We start from the raw sequence: 20,857 nt of genomic DNA, 5'->3' as shown, positions 1-20,857 counted from the left end.
CTCTTCTGTTGGGACAAAGTCCCTGCGGTGAGCATAAGAGCCACAATATGGAGCAGCCCAGACCAGGCCAGGGAACAGTACTCACCAGCACAGATTTGGCATAGGCTGGGGGAGAACCAGGCAGGGACAGTTCACATCACCCACTGGCAAATCCAAGCACCAGAATGGTATGTGGGCTAGGCCAGGTGTTGTCACAACACATGCCAGTACACATGAGGGCTGGGACTGGGTGCCAGCTAGGCTGGGCTAGGCTGCAATCCCCACTAACCTGAGCTGGAATTGGGGGGTTGGCTGGGCTAGTCCAGGCTAAAGCACCCACTGGCAAATGCCAAGGTGAGGGGGGCCATGCCAGACTGGGCCATAGCACCCAACCAGCACACATGAGAACTGGGGGCAGGAAGGGAAGGGGACACACCTGGTAGGGGGCAGCATGGGGCTTCCCTGCTGAATCATCACTCCCACTGGAGAGCATAACTTGGGATAGGGGCAGACTAGTCCGGGCAGGGCTACAACACCTGTTGGCCTCATGTGAGCTGGATCAGGGAAAAACCCAGTTGGATTGACTATTCCTACTGGTGCAAGCACAAGTCAGAGTGGGTGTGGGTTGGTTGGGCTCTGCTGCAGCATCAACTGGCAGATGCTGGCACTGGGGACTAATTCTGTCAGGTTAAACTGCAGAACCACCTGGAGAGTGCAACATGCAAAAGTGGGAATAGGCCTATTATGGAAACAGCGGGCACCTCCCTCTTGGCCTGCCACTCTGACTGGTGCAGGCATGGCTAGACAGAAAGTGGCACCCACTGGCACGTCTGTGGGCTGGACAGTGGGGCTGTTTTAGATAGCTATCTCCATTGCTGCAGAAAAACCTAGTTCATTCTTTTCAGCTGTTGTGTTCACCAATTTGGTAAACATTTTACATACTCCCTTTATGAAAATCATTTAGGCAGTTTCTGTGTCTTGTTACCATATACATACAAGGATGTAATAAATGTTCCACACCCATCTCCTTGAGCACAAGTATGGTGAATGGCTTAGGGAGCCAACACTAGGTTTTAATTTTACCAGAAATTTCTCCCTTCCATCCTACTTGTACTTTAGACTGCTCACTAACATATAAGTGCAAATGGTGTTTCCTAGTAGTTTTAATATATCCGTCCCAGATGCCTCCTCAAATTAAACATCTTTTCATGTATTGCCTATTACAGCTTCCTCTTGTGTAAAATACCTGCTCAGTCATTCCACTTTCCAAAACACTGTGAAAAGATACTTCACAGGTAATCATAGTGCAGTGGTAGTTCTAAGAGCAAAAAAATAAGGCTAGAATCTTTATAATAGTTCTCTGAAAATAACGTATTTCTAAACAAAATGTGGTTTAAAACATAGCACCATAATTCTGCTGGTGAAACCAATGCTTGTTACAGGTTATATGATCCTGTCACTAACCTGATGTCTTAAATTCTGGGTATATTATACTGCAACCTACAATTCATAAGAAAAATGAAAGATCTGGGGCCTCTAGCTTAGAACAAGGAAGGGTCCATTTTTATTTTATGTCTACATGAACCAAAACAGCCTGACAAATAAGCATGTACACACACACACACACACACACACACACACAAGCTTATGATAGCTTAAACTGTAAATTATCATCAGAAAAGAAACAAAAATAATAAACTAAACAGAATTTTTCATGTTTAAATGCCTCAAATAGCACTGACCCTTAAAAAGTCAAGGCATTTTGACAGTAAAAACCATCAATCCAATTGTTGGACCATAAATATTACTTCTACATTTTTCTTCTTTAACTTTTTCTTATGTAGTTGTAAACCAATGATTGCTATTATCACAACATTCCTCTATTCTATACATATTTGAAAGTAGACCATGATGAAAACTGCTAAGACTGTTTGCAAGGAGTGTGAAGGGAAGTCTTCCACCAAAATAAACTGGATAGTGAGGTTACTTTTGTCCATCTATTATGATGGCATCAATCATCTGTAAGAACAGTTGACCTAAGGACTTTTAAAGCTGGTTTGGTTTGTGGTTTTGTTCTCTTAGTTTGAATTTGATGCATTTGAAATAAAGGGAATTAAAGCCATTTAAAATATGATGATGACAGTCCAAGAGGACCAGGTAAAATGCTTTCATTCAGTTTCCGTTTCTGTCCCTCTATAGGGATATGCTGCTCTGCTGGGGTAGGTCATTATCAAACCTCTGGCAGTGTTGCTGTGCACGTGGTCCACACCTTCCCGGGCAATGGCAAGGAAACAGTGACTGATCCTAGAAAGCCAACTCTGGAAAAAGGCTTCATGCCCTATCTCCCTGTTGTTGTGGGAAGCCACATCCCAGCCCCCAGAAAGCTGACATTGCCCTTAATCTCTGTGCGAAAGGCAACTCCTCAGTTCTCCAACTCCACAGGTCAGCCTCACAGCTCAAAACAGCTCCAAGCTCTGACTTGGTAGACAAGCAATGGGGAACTCCATGCTTATATTCAGGACAGCTGTGGACAGCTGTGTGAGCCCTCATTACATGGAGCAGCTGTAAGGGATTCACTTCTGCTGGGACTGGAGCTAATCTTCCATTGGCAAACACCCACTACTGGGCACCTCCCAGCTCCCAACCACCAGACAAACAATGAGTCACCCGTTCTCACACTCTGACATCCAGTCCTGGTATGCCATATACTGATCATATGTCAATGAAGGTTTATTGAACAATGACCGCCGTAAGCTTGGAAGTCTCTGATAGCAAACTCTAACTCATGAGATCAACCATAAACAAAAGTAGGTGAGTTCAACACACAGGGCCTGAGCCCAGAACATACCACTCAACACAACTTATTCCAAGTGGGTGGACACGTGACTGGGCAGCCTGGCTGACAACACAGGAAGGGGTGGGGAGTGGTGGAGGGCCCGGAAGTGCTCAGGCTGGAGTGTGTTCTCCAACTCTTAGAAAAGAAAGAGAAACACTGGGCCTCGTGGTTGCCACTTTATTTTCTGTGCATCAAGCACTCTTCTGCCATTGTGCACAAACATTTTTCTTCTCCTGAGGCTAAGTGCATTTAAAGCTAAAACCACAAACTTAAACAGAACTTCAGGCTACTGCAGTATTTCAAAGACATCACAGAATTAGCACCTCATGAGAAAACTATGCAAGGATTTTTAAAAACTTTTGGCACTAAAATAAATTTCATCTTTCAGTTCCACCCTCCATAAACTTCTGAAGCAGCCTCATCCTGCATATTTGTGAACTGAAACTTGGAACTGATGCTAAATCCAATCTATCATTCGAACCATTTGGGGTTTTTTCCTTGATGGTGATTCAATCAATAGAAATTTGCAACATTTTATGTAAAAAGAGAATCACTAAGTCAACCGGTTTTCCTATTTAGCCATTGCCTTACATAACGATTAAAGCAACTTATGGCCTGGCATTTTGCTTACCCAGCACCGCCCTTATCACACATTCACTGCAATTACCTACAATTACCACCTTCAGGTACCTTCCCATCACAGCCGCTTGGTGCTCAGCACACATTAGGCACTGGCAGTATGCACTGACTGAAGAAATGAGTAAAGTGGCTGGCTCACCCTGGGCATTAACAGAGGGTCTGTGCAGGAGCAACGGATGTCCATGGGCCACTTAACTTGGTCAAATCTCATTTGCAGCCATGTTAAGCATGTGGAACCCACATTTTTCAGCTGGGGTGTGCAAACAGGTTCTGAGAATTCTCAACAAGGAAGGAGAGTACCCAATGGTAACCATACTCCGGTTGTTTATAAATGCCACAAGGAATTGGCCTTGGGTTGAAGCACCTACACTAAAGGGAATAAACCTTAAGCATTGGTGGAAGGAAAGCTGCCAAGTGGGCATCCATAGCTGCACGAAGCTGCCCTAAACCCAGCCTTTTGTCTGCGGGTTATCAGGACTGTGTCCTAGATTCCAAGGTGACAGTGCCACAGGTAGGGGACAATCCCTAGCATACTGCCACCATCTTTTGGGAAACATCTATCGCCGATAATGCCACTGCATTCCTTCCTAATAGCTCATGAAGGACCTCTTGCACACTTCCTCCACCCCTCAAGGTGGCGGCTCGGCGACACGGGAGAGGCCCGCGACCTCGGCAGGGCCCACCCGGGCTACTTGCGTGGCGCCCGCCACGCCTCAGGCGTTCGCAGAGCTCCGGCCTTGGGCTCGGCGGTCCGGCCCGAAGACGCGTATCGCAGCCGGCGGGCCCCGAGCCGGGAAGCGGGACGGCCGCGGCGGCGGGGACTCACCTGCAGCAGCACGGCCAGCAGGAAGCACAAGTACATCTGGTAGATGCCCATCTCTCCCACAGCCTGGAATGCCTCTTCCACCTCCATGGCGGGGCCCGCGCGCGCGAGCCCTCAGGCGCCGGCAGCGGCGGCCCCGCCGCGGCTGAGGGGCGAGCGCGGGCGGCGGGGCCGGGGCGGGCCGGGGCGGGGCGCCTGCGCGGGCGGCGGGGCCGAGGGGCGGACCCGGGCGGGAAGCGCGGCTGGGCGGCCGGAGGCGAGGGGCCAGGGGCCGGGGAGCCGCGGCCAGGGGTGAGGGGACAGGGGCCAGCGGCCAGGAGCGAGGAGGGCGTCGCAGCCTCTGGACCACCCCTGAAAAAGTACCAGGGAGGGCGGTGCGCGCCGCCCCGAGCCAGAGGCCCGAGGAAATGGGCCGCGCGTGGTGACCACCGGGCCTGCCCGCCGCCCCGCATTGTTGGGCACGCACCGGGGGACCGCGCGGGAGCGGGGAGTTCCAGAACCTTCGAGGCACTGTGCTCTGGCTGAGTGTCCCCTCAGTCCTCCCACGGGTTCAGTATGGGCGACTGAGTGACCGCAAAGCCCTGAGAGACACTTGGAGGAGTGTAAATGCCAAAGACGAGAGCCGGCCCTGAGAGCCAGGGCGCTATTCCAGATGCTAGAGAAAATCTTAGGGCAGAGGAACTAAGGGTTAAGTAGCTGGATTTGGTCAGGTTTGAGTTTTTGTTGTGTGGTATTCCAGTGTCCAGACCAAAACCCCCACTACAGTGTTGAATATGAATGGTCACGGCTGACAGGCCTTGTCCTGCGTTCTAGAATTCTCCACTAGTTACCATGTCGGCTCTAGCTCACCCGTAGCCAAGGTTTACTGGATCACCTTGGTTCTGTCGTTAGCATTTAGAGGACTGCTCAGGGTGATTGGATGCCATTAGCTGTCACAAGGAACTTCTGTTTTCGCTCTCTCAATGGAGCACTTTCTGTATAGGTTAATGTGGAGGAAATGTCTTGAAATTCTCATCATGGGTGTTCAAGTTTAGCGCATATTTTGTTTTTATTTATTGACCTATTATTTTCCTCCTTGATTCTGGTAATCTGGCATCTAAGGGAGTGGGGTTTTTCGATGCTGAACTTGTTGGTGATTTTTGTTATTGATTGCCGAATTTGATTTGCTAATGTTTTGTCCAGAAGTTTTCATCTGTGATTAGTGAGGCAGGCCTGCAATTTTCTTTCCTACTGCCCTTGTCTGCATGTGTAAGCTCATAGTAACTTCATGACATGAATTGAAACTCTTTGAAGCCTGTAGATTTAGCTCATCTTGGAGAAGTGAGGGGTGGGAGCGAGAAGGTTATATGGCTTAGTGTTTCTTCTTGAATCGCTTTCACTTATTTATTTATTTTATTTTTTCATTCTCTGGAAATGTTTCTGTATTGTTTAGTTTTTCTATTGCTACTAGAATAAACTTGTTCATATTGTTCTCTTAGGATTTCTAAAATTAGCACTTTTCACATTTTTATTGGAGAGGCAGGGACAGAGAAGGATATTTTCTATCCACCGGGGTCATTTCCCAACTTGCCTGCAACAGCCAGGGCAAGGAAGGGCTGAAGCAGAACCAGGAACTCTCTCTGGATCTACGCCCCTCCCCACCATCCCAGGGTGTGCATTTGCAGGAAGCTGAAATCAGAAGGAAAACAAGACCAGACACTCCGGCTTTCCCAAGTTCTGCACCAAAATACCTACCCTCTGTTGACATTTAAAAAATGTGTACACTCGCTGTGTTTGTGCATCAATGTTTGTTTTTAATAATGTTTATCCTTGTCGTTCTGCACTTAACAGTCTTGCTAGAGTCTTGTCTACTTTGTTTCTTAAAAAATCAGTTTCTGGTTTGTGTTTTTCCTCCAGATCTCTTGTTGTCTGGTTTGTGGATTATTCAGATTCTTGTTTTTACTAATTCTTCCACTATCTGGTGCAGCTTTTCCCTTTTAAGTATAGGTATATTCGGACCAGCACCTTGCAAAGTAAGTTAAGCTTCCTTCTGTGGTGCTAGCATGTTTTTGAGATCTGGTTTGAGTCCCAGTGGCTCCATTTCTCATCCAGCTCCTGGTAATGTGCCTGGAAGGGCAGCAGGGGGTGGCCCACATAGGCGATCCAGAGGAAGCTCCTGGTTTTGGACTGCCCCACCTCCTGCTTCTGCACTGTTTTGGGGGTGAACCAGTGGATGAAAGATCAGTCTGCCTGTCCACCTGGTGTAAAACTGTCTTTCAAATAAAAATAACTAAATCTTTGAAAAATTATAATAATTATAATTATTATAAGCTGTACATTTCTAAGTGTTATCCTGCTCTAGCCCTCATGTAAACTTTTGTTGTTTAGTTTTTTTTTTGTTTTTTTTTAAGATTTATTTTTATTATTTTTTTTTTCATTGGAAAGGCGGATATACAGAGAGGAGAGACAGAGAGGAAGATCTTCCGTCCGATGATGATTCACTCCCCAAGTGAGCGCAACGGGTCGATATTATGCCAATCCGAAGCCAGGAGCCTCTTCCGGGTCTCTCACGCAGGTGCAGGTTCCCAAGGGTTTGGGCTGTCCTCGACTGCTTTCCCAGGCCACAGGCAGGGAGCTGGAAGGGAAGCAGGGCTGCCGGGATTAGAACCGGCGCCCATATGGGATCCCGGGCGTGCAAGGCGAGGACCTTTAACCACTTGCGCCACTGCGCCGGGCCCTGTTGTTTAGTTTTAAATATGGAATGGCCCTGTCATTTCTAACTCATGAGCTATTTTTAAGTTTTCAATTAAAGATTTTGTTGTATCCAGCTATGTTAAATTTTTGATTACTAACTTAAAAGATGATATTAAATCTTCAAAAGTGATCTTATAGCTTAGTATAAGATAGCTTGGTATGTCGTCATTTTAAAAAATGTTCTATGTGAACTAAAAATAACATGTAATTTCCACTTATCAGCTGCAAGATTTTTCTATAATCTCATAGATCAAGCTTGTTAATTTTATTAAAGTTGTGTTATTGAATTTTTATCAAGCGAGTATATTAATTTTTAATAAATGTGTAACATCCTCTGAAATTATTAGTTTTTGAGTTCTTGTTCTCTTTAATCAATCTCTCTAGACTTATAAAAATATTAATAAAAATTTCTCTTATTGTGAAGAAATGTTTCTTTTCATGCTTTTGTATTTGTTTTTATTTTGCCTAATACTAATTTTGCAGCATCCTGGTTTGTTGCTGTTATTATTTTTCTTGTAGCCTTTTTATCATTACATCCTATTTTAAAATATTTCAGAACTTTTAGTTTTGTTCTGTTTTACTCATGTTCATGGAAGGACATCTTTTCTCTATCAATGGCAATAGCCTCTATTGTTTAATAGGTGAGTTAAATCCTTTATATTTATTGCGAGTGATTAAAATCATTTCTACAATCTTATTTTATGTTCTCTTCTATGTTATTTTTTTTCTTTCTGGAGACCTGTTGGATTATTAAAACTTTGAAAAGATGTTTTCATTTATTTATATGTTTCGGAGGCACAGAGAGAGGGAGAAGGAGAGAGCACAGAGAGACCTCTGTGGGTTAGTTAATAGTATAGTTAATTCATTTGTTTACTGTCCAAGTGCTTACAAAGACTGGTATTGGACCAGGACCAAACAGAAGCCAGTGAACCCAGTCCAGGCCTCATAATGTGGGGGGGGCAGGAGCCCAATTACTTGAGCCATCACATTTGCCTCCTAGGATATGTAGCCAGAATTTGGAGTCTGCAGCAGGAGCTGAGTATCTAACCCAGGCACCCTTCCCTGGGGTGTAGTTGTTCTTAACCAGGGTCATGACTGGTAGGCCACACACCTACACCCAAACTATTTTTATGTTGTTCTTTGTTTTGCTCTTTGGGGGAGCTACACATTGCATTTAACAACATTATTTTGGTAACCACTGAAGTTTTAGTATGTATAAAAGAACTACTTTTCTATAATGTAATTATTTCAAATGTCTATTCTAGATTGACTTGGAAAAGAAATTATTTGCAATTCCAAGAGTACTGCAAATTGAGAAAACTTAGGACACAAAGATGTTATATTCTGGAAAATTGTGTTAAGAGGATTAACTACCCCAGATACTATCAAATTGCAAGGCAACTTGTGGATGTTTTTGTGGGTACAGATCCAAATAATTATGTCGAGTAGGAAATAGAATCTGTGATTTCATTGCCTGATAGGACATTAACTTATTTTGGATATAATCTAGCAATCCTATTTTAACATTCTTTTTCTGTAAATAGCCATTTCCTCAAAGGCTTTTAGAACCAGCCTTATTATTTTACTTTAATATTCCTCATCTACCATTGAATGGAATACAATTTTTTGGCAGATTCACTCTATCTTATTAAAATTGTTAGTAACTTGTCTTATTTGATAAAATGTCTTATTTGATGTCATGATGTGTTAGAAAAAATAAGCAAACTATGTATAACTATTTTTGTATGTTGTGTAGTTGAATTGGCAAATGTTAGATAGTACTGTTTCATCTTCCTTCTTAAAGATTCATATTTTAAGTGGGCCAAAAACCTCTTCCATATTTTCAGTATTTACTCACCTGGTACTGAAACATGTATACCAGACACATCTAGTTGTTCTGAGAACAGGAAGTGCAGCTCTGGAGTGTCTGCAATGAAGTCTGATGGATTATCAGAGGCCAAGCACTCACTGCTGGGAGCTGGGATTTTTCCTCCAGGTGATGAGGAGTCACAGAAGTATCTGTTTTCAGTTAGAGTGATAGGATTTTTCAGACAGTGAAATATGCATCTCACACCACTTTAGAGACCACAGGAATGGCCCAGACAGGCCCATTGAGCGCTTCACCTGCAATCAAGAGAAATGGAGTCAGCTTTAAAATAAAATCTGAAAGAAGCAATGGTGATTTGCATTTTGCAAATACACAAGAAAAAAAATCAAGAATAACGCCATGTTAAATCATGGTAAACACACTGGGAGAGGGGAGGCACTGTTACATGCAACGCAGAATGTGGAATAGGTTTTGGTGTTTGGTCGAGGGACCTATGACAGTGCCGGTGAAACCAACAGGCATTGCTGTTTTAAACGGCCATTGCCCCTTTAAGATTTTGCCCTTCCCCCTTAACCTATCCAAGCTCAGGCTGAATTTCTTTGCCCTAATTCACAGTCCCTGCCTGAGCTTCTGAGCATGCTCCAAGAAGAGCTAGCCTAATTAAGGCTCTCCTGAGGTTCAAGGTATTGCATCTGTGGTTCTCACAAAGAGTTCCATTTGGAAAGCAGATTTTCCCCATCTGACCATTTTTACCATTTTACATCCTTTCAAGTCTTTTTCCACCATAATTTCATAGTATCTTTTATAACTCAAGAGTAAAGTACATCTGGGTTGTTTCCAGCAATAAAAATAGTAAATAAAATGTTTAGAATACAGTGTTTATCAAAATACTATCTTTGGTTCACAGAAGACAAAAGAAAAGGTTAACTTTTTAAAAAATATAAATTCCATGGAGATTTGAAGCAAATATAATCATTTGCATTTTTTTTTTTTTTTAGAATTATGGAACCTGTGAGTCTTAGCCTCTGTATCATGTCTTTTGTTTCATTGACAATTTGTTGTCCCAGATGGCTGCTCAAATTTGGAGTGTGAGGTAACAGACTTTTCATGTGCTAACATACATGTTGTACCAAATCCTCAAAGAATCAGTTATATACTATCCTATTTTTTTAAATCCGAAGGATGCATATCCCTTTATCTCGATCTTTATGCTGAGAGAACTCCTTCTAGTTAGTATGTTGCAGAAACATGCGTTACTAGAGATAGTCCAAGCACAGATACTCTGTCAGTAGTCAGTTGCTGTCAGCACTGCCAATATGGTGGGAAGAAAGAGATCACAAAAAGACCAGGAAGTTTCGTGAGAAGATGTCGGGTGTGAAAGGAGCAAGAAGACAAAGGCAGAGGAACCAGGAAGAAAACAGAATTCCCAGGGAGATGGCTGTGTCTCCGTCTTCTGTCCTCTCAAACCAACAACTCTCCTTCGAAGCACATGACTAAATGTATAAAGAAATACATTAAAATATACTCATACTTATTGTGGAGAAATTGGATAGTTCCACATCTCAGTCCTTAGCGATAAAACAGGAGTAGAGGTAAGTCTAAACTTCAGACAGTTTAAGCTAGAGAGATGTGAAATATAAGGAAAATTAGCTATTAATTGTGTTTGAATTTACAAAACAGAGTCTTTAGCCTTCTGAGAGTTCAGTTTTACATGTTTTCCAACAGTGAGTTTAGATAATAGAACATTCACTTAATTCAACAGATTCATTCATGAGTGTCCCAATCATTAATGAAAATGCTAGTGTTGCTATTGTTTGTATTATTGTTGTGGTTTCTGCTATTTCTAACCTAGAAGATTGATGTAACTGGAGAAAACAAACTGAAATGATGAATGTGCTATAGTGGGAGGAGGTGCGATAAATTGAAGATTTGGAAGGATGAATAGAAATTTGCGCCTTATAGGAACCAGTACCTCCAAGTTTCCCAGGATTAAAATGGAGATGCTTAATGGAGTTATCTGACACACTTGAGTTGGCTGAGTATTGCACAAGGATGCTGAGAAGTGACCTAGCATGAAGCTCCATCTCAATCAGGCTTTTATAAATCAAAAGCAGTAATTTTCATTGCTTTCAGAAAATAGGGAGCCGAGGTAGATTTCAGAGAATGCAGGGATACACATGATCTGCTCAGACTCAGAAAGGAGAGATCACAAATCCCCAAACCATCCTGAAATTCTAATTGTCCTGCAGGTTAGAGAGCGACACCAGATGAAGCCCCTCCCTTGTGATAACGGGGTGGCTAGGGCTAGAACCAGGAGAAGGAACAAGCTGGAATTGCACACTTGCTGTATTATATCCTGAAATCAACCTCAAACCAAAACATGTTGACGTGAATCGAGTTGGTGATAAAAGAGAATGGTAACTATTAAGTCTTCCTCAGTCTACTGGCTCTTGTCTGTGGTTATATGTCTTAAGAATGTCTTAAAAATGACTTTCCTATAGTGAAAGTCACTTGGTAGAAAGTTAAACGTGTGCTCAAATTCAAAGAGAATTTGCCTAATGATCAGAATCAAATTAATTCCTAATTTACTGGCATACTGCTATTTGAGCCAGAAGACCACATTGCATGTTAAACAATATAAACTTCTTTTGTTTGCCAACCTTCATTTGCATACGAAGAGTATCTTCTCAGCCAAACAGAACAGAGCAAATCCTCCTGAAGAGAATCTGTTCCAGCGTAAGCCCGAGTATTCTTTATTTCATGTTCTACTACAGATAATCCACAGCAGCAAAGATTCGTTCTTCACCATTTTTAGTTCCCTGGAACCTTTTGCAGTACTAAAGAAAGGTGCAAGATTTTTCAGAAACAGAGTTTGAAAGAGGATATGGGCAACATACATTTTCAATGCCATTTTTTAAACAGATCACCAAGTCAACCTCCACATTATAAAAATGACAATCTATTATGCGATGGGAATTTAAACAATATGCTTGTGATGAATAAGGAATATTCCGGGGGGGGCAACATTGTGACATAGCACATAAAGCTGTTGCCTGCAATGCCAGCTGTCCCTTATGAACACTAATCATATCCCAGTTACTCTGCTTCTGATCCACCTCCCTACTTACGACCTCGAAAGTCAGTGCTGAGTGATGACTCAAGTGCTTAGACCTTTGGGCTTTTTTTTTTAATGATGTATTTATTTTTATTGGAAGTCAGAATTACAGAGAGAAGGAGAGACAGAGAAAAAAGATCTTCCCTGTGCTGGTTCACTCCCCAGGTGGCCACAATGGCCAGAGCTGAGCTGATCAGAAGTCAGAAGCTTCTTCCAAGTCTCCCACATGGTGCAGGGTTCCAAGGCTTTGGGCTGTCCTCTATGGCTTACCTAAGCCACAAGCAAGGAGCTGGATGGGAAGTGGAGCAGCCAGGATATGAACCAGCTCCCATATGGGAATCTAGGCATACAAGGCAAGGACTTTAGCCACTAGATTACTGTGCTGGGTCCTGTTCTTGGCTTTATACCTACCATTTCAGCTTCAGTTGTTGCCATTTGGAGAGTGAACCAGCAGACGGGATGTCTCTCTCTCTTTCCGTCTGTGTGTGTGTCTATGTTTCTCTCTCTCCCTCTCTCTCTCTAACAAATATGCCTTTCAAAGATATAAATCTTTAAAAAGCAGGGGTTGATGGGGGAATTTTCCAAAAGCTGCATAATTGGATTACAGAACAAGACATGAAACCAACCTCTCAAAAGTTTGTGCTTTTGACCTGGGAAGGTGGGCCATGCCATGGAGGCTCTGCACTGTCAAGCCTGCCTCTCACTGGGCTGTGAAAGTCTAGCATATGGCTAATAACAATTTATACCTCCTTACTCTAACAACCCACAAGGGCTGTGTTTGTCTCTTTGGTTTACTGTTTGTCATTCTTTTTCAGCCAGAAAAATAACCAGTTCCTTTGGAGGTAGCCTTTTTAATCTCAGATGATGATGGAACATGATGCTCTTCTGCCTGGATTGTTAATACTGTGTTCTCAGCCTAGTTTGTTCACTGACTGCATTCCTGATGATGTGACGTTGGCCATACACAGTGTCTTGTTGACTCGCTCTCCATCTTCCTCCTGTGACAGAAACATGTCCACTAAGGAGGAATGAAGGATGATGAAGAGAAACTAAGAAAACTAAGTTCATAGGAACAAAATGTCTGTGGCATAAAATAAATGAATAGAAGTGATAATTGAAGTGAATCATTTTGTTTTTGTGTTTTGGTTTTTATAATTGCTCTTTTCATTGCATATTTTAAAAGATATATATATGCATATATATACCTTTAATATATATATACCTTTAATATACATATAAATATATATTTATAATACTTAAAAAGGAGAATGAAGAGAGACAAAAAGAGGGAGAAACAGAGAATGATCTTCTATGTGTTCATCCATCCCCCAAATGCCCACAACAGTTAAAGCTGGGCCAGGGCAAAGCCAGAAACCTGGAGTTCCATTCAGATCTCTCAAGTGAGTCAGGAGCCCAAGTGCTTGGGCCATCTGCTGCCAGTCAGGTTGCATCTGCAGGAAGCTAAATTGGAAGCAAAGAACCCTGGACCTAAACAGATACTGTGATGTGGGATACAAGCACAGCAAGCAGTGACTTCACCTGATACTCCACAATACCCTCCCCAGCTTTTTGTATTTAGGAAAGTAAAATATTTTCCGTTATAAGGAGATAAGTGCTCTGAAAATAACATGTAATAAAAGTAGTGCTTTAATTTTGTTTCTAATGTTAGATATTAAAATGCAGGCAGATAACTAGACATTACTTAAGCAGAGAGTTTTGCATGTGATGATGTGGCTTACACAGGAAGTACACGTTCTTCTGACAGATATAGTGTGTTCAACACTGGATGTGGAAGAACAGGATGGATTTGGTCCCAGGACACTGTGCTGACTCTGCTGACATATGATCAGCTGGTAGTGAACATGAGCATGACAGCATAGTGCACTAGGCTGAGATTCATGTTTCTGTGTTTGCTCCATCCAGGGAGTAGCTTAAAAAAATGATCTCTAAATCCCTTACTAACATGTGGCAGTGCAGGAATAAATGAAGTTTCAGTGAAAGATTCTAAATAGGAATATATCCAATAACTTAAAATTTTAAAACATAAGATTTGTTACCCCAAAGTGGCTTGATGTGACCTAAATGCAGCAAAGATGGAATGGAGTGCCAACATTGTCTGCATATGAAGAGAATAATTTAAACATGGTATAGTGATCCATGAGCCTGAGGAGCTATCAAAATTGCAGAAAGACAGCGCACCCAAAGTCTTAGGGAACCCCTGATCTTAGATGTAATGGGACCAACGATGTGTAGATTGTTTCAGGGTAGACTCAAAGTTGAGGAGATAAGATTAGTTGTTCTCACCACCTTGTATAAGAACTCAGCATGCACCCCAGGGATGGAATGGGCAGATCCCTAACTGACCTCAATCTGGGTCTCCAAGGTGAGCAGCAAGGATTCAGACACGTAAGACATCACCTGCTGCCTGCCACAGGACACCTTAACTGGAAGCTGGGATCAAGAAAAGAGCTGGGATTCAGACTCAGACACTCTGATAGAGGACACAAGTTCTCAGGGCGTGTCTTAACTACATTACCAAATACTCAGTCCTTTCTAAAACAGGTTTATTCATTTATGTTTATTTATTTGAAAGTCAGACCAACTAACTTTAATTTCACAATACAAAATGCTTCAGAAAGCAACACAACAACTTTGTTTTACATCCTGTACCTCTTTTGAAAGGGGAAGACATTATGGTGCAGCTGGTTAAGAAGCCATCTGGAAAACCTGATTTTAATACTGGAGTACCAGGGCTCGAGTCCAGCCTCTGCTTCAGATCCAGTTTCCTGTTAATGTGCACCCTGGGAAGCAACTGGTGATGGTCCAAGTAGCTGAGACTCTGCCACCCACATAAGAGGCCTAGCTTGAGTTCCTGATTCCTAGCTTTAGCCTGCCCTAACCTCAGCTATTGCATGCACTAGGGAGTGAAACAGAGGCATGATCTGTCTCAAATCTTGCTCTTGTTCTCCCTCTCTCTCTTACTGTGTCTTTCAATTAAATAAGAATAAACAGTTAAAAACATGAAAGGTGGACCTGGAGTGAAGGCTCAGTGGCTAAGTCCTCATCTTACAAGCACTGGGATTCCATGTGAGTGCCGGTTTCTGTCCCGGCCTCTCCATTTCCCATCCATTTTCCTACTTATGGCCTGAGAAAGCAGTAGAAGATGGCCCAAAGCCTTGGTACCTTTGCCACACTTTGGAGGCCTGGAGGAAGTTCCTGGCTCCTGGCTTTGGATCAGCTCAGCGTTGTCCGTTGCAGCCATTTGAGAAGTGAACCAGTGAAAAGAAAGTCTTTTTCTTTGTCCTCTGCATAAATCTGATCTGCCTTTCCAATAAAAATAAATCTTTTTTTAAAAACATGAAAAGTGGCTATAGAAAAGCTAAACATGTCTTATCTGGTTAAAGATCTATGTTAAATATGTTAGGAAATAAATCTTTCAGAGATTCCTGTATGGCAAAGAGCTAAGCAGAACCTTTTAGTATGTTTCCCCCTCTCCCCCTAAATCTGGTCCCACTTACCAAGATGAGAAATTCACTGTAGGGAATTTGTGGTTTTTGGCTTTGACTCCACAGATAGGAGCTTGAACACTGATTTTGAATGGCATGTACCCCTTAGGCTATTGTTTCGTAACCCTGAATACCTGCTAAACTTTACATCCCCAGGTTAAAGTCATGTTACTCTTAAGGAAAGCTGATGATGACCACTGCTTGAAGGTACATCATCATCTGACCAGAGTCCAGGGCCTGGAGCTACATTTTGAAGGAGGCATCCCGTGTGCCATGCAAGTAGCAGGTCGTTCCTAAGAAGAATCTAGGTGCTAAATTCAGTACTATCCAATAGAAAAATAATACAATCATTATATTAAAATATACAGCGAAAACTTATGTAGTAGTCACATGTTGAAAAGCAAAAGGAAGCAAGTGAAGCTAATACTTAATATGATTTATTTAATCCAATAAATAAAAAATACCGTTAATTCCAAAATAACTGAATCAAATGATTGTTGAGAGATTTCTTAGCTCTCCAAGAGACTAAAGGTTTTGTTGTTGTTGTTATTGTTGTTGTTTACAGAGAGGGAGACAGGAGACTGAGAATCTTCCATCCACTTGTTCACTCCCTAAATGGCCACAATGGCCAGGGCTGTGTCACAATGAGTCCAGAAGCTATCATTTTTCCAGGTAGCCCACGTAAATGCAGGAGCACAAGCACTTGAGTCATCCTCTGCTGCTTTCCAAGACATTTTAGCAGGAAGCCGGATTGGAAGTGGAACAGCCCGCAGGGGAACAGTAGCCATATGGATGCCTACCATCTTGGCCTCAGAGACTTTGGGTAATTTATTTAAATTCTCTGACACCAGGAAAATGAAGAAATTGGGGAGTAAATTGGCAGGTTTTTTTTTTTAAGCAGAGAACTCATTTTTGAAACAAAACAGTAGGGCTACTCTGCATTTCTTCAACAGACACAATGAAGGTAAGCTGGAATCACCAAGTACACAGAGTTATGGCAGATGAAGGGCAAGCTGAAGCAGGATGAACCAGAAATTCACAGCCCTATCTTCTTTTTTGTATTGCCCAGTGTATGTGCCCTGATAAATTTCTCCACTGTAGTTTTCAGCACTGACCATTCTAACTCACTGTCATTCTTCCTTGTGCCCTATCAGTCGGTAGACTAAAAGCAGAGTAGGTGGGAGAGAATGATCGGGGAGATTTAGGGCTGGCTTAGGACTTGCACAGATTCTAGCTGCATTTCCCTTGGGATATCCTTATCCTACCTGAAGGTGGATCAAATGCACGAGTTTCTTTTGTTATTTTGGAAAGCAGTTTTTTTTTTTTTTCAGATCTTGAACATTTATGAAAGTTCTTACCAAAAACTCACAGGCTGTAGACATTGTGCCCCTCAGTGCCTGGTAGATAAATGGCTGTGAGGAAGCTATCTCAACATCACGTCTCCACAGGCTCAATTCTGCTGGTTTCCAGCAATACAGCAGAATGAATTGGCTTCAGCTAATGTGTGAAATCTTGTTTCCTTCCTGAAACTCTTTTTTACTTCAAGTAATTTCTCTCTTGGAGCTAGAATATAAAAGAGCTAGTCAAAGACATAATAGCCATTGAGTAAGCGAGTGAAGGAATAAGAACTATGTGAAAATTGCACTAGAACCCAAACTCAGCCATTATTAAAACATTTTATCTAAATCTGGATATTTCAGGACATGTGGCTTTTGATACAATAAATAAAGCCTGACTTTGATATTGAAGGGATAAATATACCTAATTGTAGGACAAATAATATAACCACTGGGTGATGGCCTGATGACAATATTATTATAAATGTGAGCAATATTTTTTGTCCTAGTAGCAGAAAATGAAGTATTTCACCCGAACAAAAAGCAAATTAATCTTTTCCAGAAAGCCATGCAAATCCTCCATTTAACTAAGCCTTGCGGTGATTTCTGGATCCCCCTGTGAAGACTGCTTTCCTTGAAGCATTTACTGCTTACAGAATACCATCAAGGAATGTACCTCAAGGTTCTCCGTTGCTGCTGAGTTGGAGAACTTTATTTCTTTTCTCAATTCAGCCTTAGACATTCCAAAGAGATAAAACAGATTGGTAAACTGGCCAAATCATAAAAATGATCAAATAACAGCAATAGCAAGACAGAAGAAAGAAAGAAAAGAACTGAATAATTTAGAGAAAATTTATAATGAAAATAGAATGTGTAGCTTTTTAAAATATATTGTATTTTTATTTGAAAGGCAGAGTTAAAGAGAGAAAGAGAGAGAGGTCTTCCATTAGCTGTTTAACTCCCCAAATGGCTGCAATAGCCAGAGCTGAGCCAATCAGGAGTCAGGAGCTTCTTCTGGTTCTCCTATGTGAGTGTAGGAGCCAAAGGACTTAAGCCATCCTCTGCTGCTTTCCCAAGACATAAGCAGGGAGCCCAAACAAAAATAGAGCAGCTGGGACTCGAGCCAGTGCCCGTAAGGGATGCCTACTATATCACTGTGCTGACCTCAATGAGTAACTTAAAAAAAAAAAATAGGAGTTTATTCTGAAACTTAGAGTTGTTCCCAAGATAAAGGGATAAAACTCCTCAGCTATGCCCAGAGATGCCAATCACCTACTTAGGGAATCATTTTGGACCATGGAAAATTCACTCTGGCTGAGGAAATACCACATTTGCAAGTATGCTTCTTGGATTGTAGTCCACACTGCAGTGGATGAACTCTGGCATCCTTGCCCACTGCTTCCTTGTATATGGCAACAGTCATCCCAACCAAGAAGGAACCATCACTACAGATGTATCCCTTGGCTTATTTTCCATGTTGCAGCAGTGGTCAGCCCCTGACCTGCTTGCCTGCTGCTTCCTTGCTGTGTGTTCATTAAGTCTCGCTCTGCTGTCTGTACTCTGGGGATTCTCACCACCCAGGTATGAGTCAGCTGCTTCCTGCAATACTGAGGAGCCTCCAGCATCCAGTACTGTGTGTGTGTGTCACTCTGAAGACCTGCTCTGTGGTGTGGCCATTCCCAACACCCAAGTCAGTGCTTTCCCCTATAGATCTTATCTTTTCTCTAACGGAAACAGTCTGTATTTGTCTTAAGTACTCAGAAGCAACTCTCCCCTTCCTGGTTAGGTTTCAATGTCAAATCTGACAGTCTTCCTGCCATAGCACAGACGTGATTGGTAGCTGAGATTTGGTTTCCAGTACGGGAAAGTAATAGGATCATTAAGACATGTTTGGGTCCTGAGGGCTGTGCTTTGATGGAAGAACCAGTGCCTTCTGCTGGGGCTGAGTTCATTCTCACAGGAATGACTGAGTTCTTGCTCTCACAGGGCTGGATTAGTTGCTAGGAGAGCAGGCTGAAGCAGAGAAAGAGATCATCTGTGTGTTCTATTTCCTGTGCATATCCAAAGCCCTTCTGCTTTGGCTCTATGTTAGATTCAGAGCTTCCAGAACTGGGAACTGTATTCATGTAAGCTTTGTGGAGTGCATACTACACTCCCTTCATCCCCACACTGCTTTGCCACACTCTCTTTTCCTTTTCAGGAGACCCTATGAGACAGTGTACAGGTCTGCATTTTGCAGACACCGACACCCAGGGAGGGGAAAGTTCTTGCCAGCGGTGAAAGAGTTAAAAGAGTGCAGCGCTGTAGTTCCTCCCAGGTGTTTGGCACAATTGCCTCCAAGTCTCTCATTTGTGTGTTTGCTGATCTCCCAGTTCCAAATGGCCAGTTAATTAACCTCTTCTAAAACACTGTGCTTTTCTATTTCCTTTTTCTTTTTTCCTAAAAGCAAGTTGCCTCAATTTGAAACACTTCTTGGTTTAGATTATCCAGCAGCCTAGGACAGGCTAATTAGAAAATGGAAATTCCTTGCAAGGAAGAAAAAATTACTACTGCAAAAAGCCCAATTTGGTTCTTTTTTAGGAAAACTGTCCTTTTGTAGGGAGGGCTCTCTCGGAGCAGGTTTTTTTTTTTTTTTTTTTTTTTGTGGATTTAGCAAACACTTGTAGTGGTACATTGCGTATTAGTTGCTATCCTGTACCATTTACAAATAGCAATTCACTTAGTAAATTCATTCACTTGGTCCTACAGGTAAAAACTAACAATATTCACATTTGGTAGATGAAGAAACAAGTTCAGAGAAACCAATCTACTTCTAAGTGTCTTGCCCTTGAGTTGGTCTCTGGAATCCAAGTGTGTAATGCTACTTCACGTTCAGTGCTATGCCAGGCATATAGTGAGGTGTGGAGCAGCAGAGTCCAGCAAGCCCTTCTCTGCAGGTGCACGGAAGGAGTTGGGAAAGCCAAAAGTCTAAGGTAGAACTATGCTCAGACCTCTCCCCACCCCTCCCCTCTGCCGACAGTCCTTGGCCTGTTACAGATTTTGTTGCCATGGGGTTGGAAGGGGAGAGCCGCCCTGCCTCTCTGTGTGGATTTGCTGGTTGGCATTAGTCAGCAGGGGTTTTACATGAAGGGGAAAGTGTGTCTTTTAGTGAAGCTATAGCAAAATGACTCCTCTCCCTACTCAGAGCCCCTACCTGGCACTTTAGAGGTAGATTCTGAGAGAGAGAGAGAGAGAGAGAGAGAGAGAATGTTTAAAACCTTCTAGACTTACATAAGAAAATAATTTAAATCTGAAAAAAACAAACTGCGTTAACATTTTGATCATGAAGTAGAAAAAATAATTGTTTTTTTACTTCTGCTTTTAGAGTTTATAGAATGAAATAGATTCCCGTTTCTGCCTGTATCCACAGTGGGGAACAGAGTGCTTGTGCAAGCCTAGGGCTTCCCACAAAATAATCACATTCTACCCTCAGTGTCTGGGAGCAATGTGAATAATTCAGACTTCTTCCTTGGTAATTCACTTTCCACTTGGTTCTAGATTTTGGATGAAGCTGCTGGAGGAGGAACAGGGAAAAACAAGATATTACTTCACAAGTTTCTTCTTAAAGCTTATTGAGGGCTTCAATAAGGGATTGTAAGGTATAGGAAATCCATCAAAGTGTCCTGGGAAATTCAGAAAATCTGGGAAGCCCAAGGAAAGTCTCTCTTTTAGCACCTGGACTTTCCTTCCTTTCCTCTCCCTTCTCTTCCTCTCTGATTCTCTCCCTGCTACTCCACCCTCTTGTCACTTCTCAAACTCTAGTCTATGGAGTAAAGGCTCTCTTTCCCCATAGCACTAACATGTTCATGTGATTTTTGAATGGATTTCAAATCAGAGCATTTGTTTCCATGGGCTATAAGATAACTTCTCTGTTCCTCAATTTCCCAATGCCTAATTTGGATAAGAGCTATTTGATTGGCCTACTTTCCCAACATAGGAATGTAAGTGACAGGCTATTAATTGATGGTCTTCAGGTAAATTATCCAAGACTGGTCACTTGTGACTCTTAGTAATAACATGCC

At 42.4% G+C, this 20,857-nt stretch overlaps 1 protein-coding gene across 2 annotated transcripts in view; it reads right to left on the bottom strand.

Moving 5' to 3' along the window:
• The window catches only part of SLC22A15 (solute carrier family 22 member 15), a 70,506-nt gene extending 66,116 nt beyond the window's left edge, over positions 1-4,390 (bottom strand). For both annotated transcript variants that reach the window (XM_040998518.1, XM_040998520.1), the window contains exon 1: positions 4,281-4,390. In XM_040998518.1, coding sequence (XP_040854452.1) covers positions 4,281-4,367 — 87 coding nt within the window. In that variant the 5' untranslated portion in view covers positions 4,368-4,390. The remainder of the gene's footprint in view (positions 1-4,280) is intronic.
• Between the last annotated feature and the right edge of the window lie 16,467 nt (positions 4,391-20,857).

The sequence above is a fragment of the Ochotona curzoniae genome, unplaced genomic scaffold, assembly GCF_017591425.1.
Source record: "Ochotona curzoniae isolate NIBS_2020 unplaced genomic scaffold, NIBS_Ocur_1.0 scaffold_1037, whole genome shotgun sequence".
Classification (NCBI taxonomy): Eukaryota; Metazoa; Chordata; class Mammalia; order Lagomorpha; family Ochotonidae; genus Ochotona; species Ochotona curzoniae.
The sequence above is the reverse complement of the archived record's forward strand: the minus strand, read 5'-3'. Positions and strand labels throughout refer to the sequence as shown.